Source organism: Haplochromis burtoni, unplaced genomic scaffold (assembly GCF_018398535.1).
Source record: "Haplochromis burtoni strain Fernald_Lab_line unplaced genomic scaffold, NCSU_Asbu1 Contig_29, whole genome shotgun sequence".
In the NCBI taxonomy this organism is placed as follows: Eukaryota; Metazoa; Chordata; class Actinopteri; order Cichliformes; family Cichlidae; genus Haplochromis; species Haplochromis burtoni.
The window spans coordinates 1,419,987-1,424,852 of NW_024582390.1; the positions used below are offsets into that span (position 1 = coordinate 1,419,987).

The window sequence follows — 4,866 nt, forward strand, 5'->3', positions numbered from 1 at the left end:
TGTGTGTGTGTGTGTGTGTGTGTGTGTGTGTGTGTGTGTGTGTGTGTGTGTGAGCATGCTGTCACTGCTCAATGGTTCCTGCCAATCGAATGACTTTGCTGTGAGGGATTAACAGTAACAGTGATCTCTTCATGCAATCTCTCTGTACCATTTGAAAAAAACGGGAACTATTTCATAACGCCGTAAAAATGCGTGTGCGTCTGCACAGACCGGAGCGTGCGCACACACACACACTCGTATGCACACATGAAGTCCATCCTACGACTTTACATGTGCTTGCATCATCATCATCCCGCTAATTGAGCTTCCACATCTCCTGCCTGTTGCTGTACTCCCTCCACAAATTCTCTCTCAGGTTTTCCTCTTCTTCTCCCACTCTATGTCATCTGCTCTCCAGCATTCAATTCCACTCCTCTCCTCTTCATCTTTGGGCAGAATAGTGGATGTACATTTATATAAACTGATTAACATTTCATCCAAGCCTTGGTTTTCTCTCTCTGCACAAAGGATCGATAGACACAATGCAAGGGGAAAAAGAAGCGTGGAGAAATCAATCTCAGTTTGCAGTCAAGGTGAGAAAGAAGCTTGCATGGTCTCTCATAAAATCTGCTGCTAGACGAAGTGTGGAGAAGACTGTCTGCGACAGAAGCCCAGAGGAAACCGGGAGGGGGTCTCTGTCTCCATCGAACAAGCTCAGTGTTTTCTGTCTTACATAAAGCTGAAGCAAAGAATGTGTCCAATCTTAAATCTTCCACTACAACCTACTCCCGATGTTTTTCCTGCCCCTTTAAAATGTTTAAAATGTGCAGCACAAAGTAATTAAAGCTTTCAAAGGCAGTAAGATACATACCTCAACACAGTTTAGATCAGACATCCACAGCTGAAATAGTGACTCAGTTCGAGTGTATCTCTCACTTTACTTTACTTTGTTTTTTTCTTGTTACCCACTCCAGCTCTGGAGAGCATTAGTCATCATCAGTGTGTCGTGTGGAGGATGTTTGAGTGCATTTTCTTTTTACAGAGGGTGTTCGCGGTGTCCACAATAGATGAACCAGGAGAGAGGGAAAAAAGGTGAGTTTCATTAAGATTTATTCATATGAAAATAATAATATAACAAGAATAAGAACAAAATGCATTTTTCTTTGACTGCATTATAAGGGACTGTGCTCAGTGTAATGTCCAGGGCTGTCCCTGAATAAAAACACCTTGTTTTAATAACTATTACAGGGTTTCTTTGTTCTTTGATAGCATGTTTTTAATTGGAGTTTGACATGAGGGAATCCTGCAAGTGAATGCAGTCATGCAAAATGATTTTTTTCTTCTTCTTTTTTTTTTAAACATCTAGTGCTTATAACATTGCAGCCATAAATATTTGTGATAACTGTGGTGATTTTTGCTGATAGCTCTCTGGAAAATAATGTTTTTAAACATTAAAATAAAAGACGCCGCCCAGCTTCATTTTACTATCTGACTAATATTCTACTCGTTTCTTATGCCAATCACAACATCACAACAGGTATTCAGGCATCCTATCTCACACTCTAATATCTTTTAAGATGTAACCTACTAGTCTAAAATGAATGACCTCCCCAGACCCCCCTTTTGGTCATCACGAAAAAGGCATTTCATTCTCAAAAGTCCCCAAACTAGTTAACAATGTAGGTTTATTATTATTATTGTTATTATTATTATGAGATTATAAATTAGATATGTTCCCTCAGCGATATTTGTCTCACTTGTGTCTACTGTGACAACTTCCCTCCCTGTCACTGCAGCTGTACCGGAGACGCGTCCGTGCTATTCAATTTCTCGGCTGCTAATAGAGGTCAGTGCAAGTCATGTTTTGCTTAACGGGACTGTCGTTCAGTTCAGCTTGACCAGAAAAGGTGGTCAGAAGAATTTTCTGTAAAGTCTGAGACATTTTTTAGAAGGTATAAGTGTATCCTTGGTCCTCACTGGCAGGTTCAGTATAGGAATGTGCTTCTCTGTAATTCTTGATTGTCAAACACTGACCTACCTACCCTACTGCCCGTGATGGTGTCAGTAAAGTGCAGACAAACTGTGGGCCACAAATCTTTTTAATAATGCGATAAAAGCAGGTGCGCCTGCTCTGAGCAGCTCAGAGCTGAGTAATTAAGGGGTTAAAAGGCCGGTGTGCTTTAGGCCCACGAGAGGTAGCTGGCCTTGTGGTTATTACGCTGAAGAGTCAGAATTACTAATATGTGTGGGTGGAGTCACTGACCGGAGAACAAGGGACGGCATGCTTATCTGCCACTCGAATGCTGAATTGCAGCGAAGTCTGACAGACTGACTGACTGGAGAACACAATAATTACCTAACTGCTCATTATCATCATGAAAACATACTCATACCACCTTGGTTCATACATAATTTAGCTCCAGTAATATATACCTAAAGAGAAGTGTCACAAAAAAAGTGTCCCCCTTTTCTTGTTTTCCTATTTCCTCTGATGTGCACCTACTCTAGATTCTTTTTTGTATTTTTGATTTTTCTCCACACGACCATGAGGAGGTCTTTTTGGTAAACTGTGCATGTTCTTGATATTCTTGTGCTTCTGTCTTTATTGTAATAAGTTCAGCAAATTCAATCCGTGCAGAGGATGCGGGCAGAGGAGAGGCTGTTTCAGATTGTAGGTGCGCTGTCCTCAGCCACCTGCAGGAAAACAAATTCATCCCAAAACAACCGGGCGAAGCCCTGCTGAAGCGTTAGAGAGGGGTGTGTTTCCTACTGGTCCATATGTCATAAATCCTTGAGAGTTATTCTCAATAATAAGCTTCTGCTCCGTAGATGTTCCTTATAGATCAATTCCACCTTGATGCCATGTCAGTTACACAGTTGTTTCAATCTTTTCGATGATTTCTATCATAGACTTGGAGGGAGAGAGCAGAGAACAGTCATCCTGATCCCAGAGACTCCCAGGGCTGGAGTTTCCATCTGTGCTCAACTCGTCATCCTCCTCCTCCTCCTCCTCGCTCTCCTCCTCACAGGACTCCAAATAGTGGAGACCGAGGGCGTTGATGCCGGAGTCCTCGGAGCTTGACGGAGAAGAACAGTGGTCCATTTTGGGACCTTTTACCTTATCCAGTGGGGAGGGGTGTTTGTGTTCACCGTATACCTGCTGCACTGGCTGCACAGGTGCATTTTGAGTTGATGGTGTCGGTTTGGGTGGTTGCTGAGCCTGGCTGGGATTTTCGGGAACCGTAGGTGTAGCTGGAGCAGGTGGTGGGGGGGTAGGAGGACGAGGCGGCTCTGGCAAAGGAGGCGGGGGACGCTGCACGTAGCACATCTTCCCATTGATACGTTTGACGATGTAGTCATCCACAAACAGGTCCGCGATCACGCAGTACTTCGGGGACTCCAGGTGAGGCGGGGACTTGAAGCAAGGGGCGAGTTTCAGGAAGCGCTCGGCCAGAGAGACGGACAGGTCGATGGTGCTGCTGTACTCTGAGCCAACAGGCGGCACGGTCGTGCTGGGCAGCTGGCACACATTGGTCATGGGCTGGTACACGTACTTGCCTAAAGAAAAACAAGATAAAACAAAACAAAACATGCAATTACATTCATTTGTATTTTAAGAATGACACCACTGCCTACTTGTATGGCAGAGCTGTTGCACATAGTGACAAACCCACACAAAATTATCCCCTAAACCACTTGTAGCATTTTTCAGCTAATCGTTTTGGTCTCCAGACCCACACCTTCACCATTTACTCCCACCTCTGTCATCTGCATATGTCATCAGTATGCAGCTGCTTTCAGAAAAAAAAGAAAGGAAAAACTCTTCAAACCCACTAAACTACCTGCCAAACACCAAACAACACAAAGAAAAATTCTGCAGCTAAATGTTGTGAAGGGTTTACCAGCTGATGGCTCAAGTGCTTTCCCCTGCAAATGTTTAAAAGGAGGGAAAATAGCAAGGATTTATTATGTTCATCTGAAAGTGAGAAACACAGCTCCCAAAAAGGCAAGAAAATGTCAGTATATAGTTAAAAAGAACACTAAGAGAAGAGGAGTGTGTTTGAGTGACACAATGTGCATCAACAAGCGTCAATGATATGACAAGAATTTCCTTGGAAAAATCAAATTTGGGTTTTTGAGTAGGTTCTCAGTCATCCATGTCATTGTATTCTAAGGAGCTTGCAGCAATATTAGAAATATTAAGAAATATTACTCATTGTTTGCAGCCCACCACCTCCAACTCTGTGCTGCCTGAATATTGCAGTTCAGATGTGTGTTTAACTGGCTCCCAGGAAGGAAAGCGACTGGACTTTAAATTTCTTGAAGAAATTTCGGAGTCCAATCGCTTTCTTCCCAAGCTTCTTGGACTACAGCGACCTGGATGACTGAAAACCTACACACCGTATATCAACAGCAAGCAATCTCAGTCACAACAGCAATGCTGGAGACAGCATGAGCACGTGAACGTCAACCACTCCCACACATTCCAGTACATGCCCAAATCTAAGAAAGATGCTAGCTTAACAAATCCCTATCGATGTCACAGTAAAGTCATGCAAAGTCTTGCAATGCCCTTTGTTTATATTTTGTGACTTGTGGTGGGGTTTTTTTGTTGTTGTTTTTTTATCCAGCCATGTTTTTACTGTTTTGGCGGTGTGTTTGGGATTATTGTCACACTGAAAAATGTAACCACTGCCAATGAGATGCTTTCCAGATGGTATTGCATGGTCGAGCAAAATCTGATTGTTCTTTCCTGCATTCATTTAAGTAGTTTTGACAAAGTCCCCACACTGCATCTATCTATCTATCTATCTATCTATCTATCTATCTATCTATCTATCTATCTATCTATCTATCTATCTATCTATCTATCTATCTATCTATCTA

At 42.6% G+C, this 4,866-nt stretch overlaps 1 protein-coding gene across 1 annotated transcript in view; it reads right to left on the reverse strand.

Annotated features, from left to right (window-relative positions):
- Positions 1-1,072: 1,072 nt before the first annotated feature.
- The window catches only part of zgc:162707 (UPF0524 protein C3orf70 homolog B), a 16,113-nt gene continuing 12,319 nt past the window's right edge, over positions 1,073-4,866 (reverse strand). Inside the window, exon 2 of the mRNA XM_005918280.3 lies at positions 1,073-3,537. Coding sequence (XP_005918342.1) covers positions 2,849-3,537 — 689 coding nt within the window. The 3' untranslated portion in view covers positions 1,073-2,848. The remainder of the gene's footprint in view (positions 3,538-4,866) is intronic.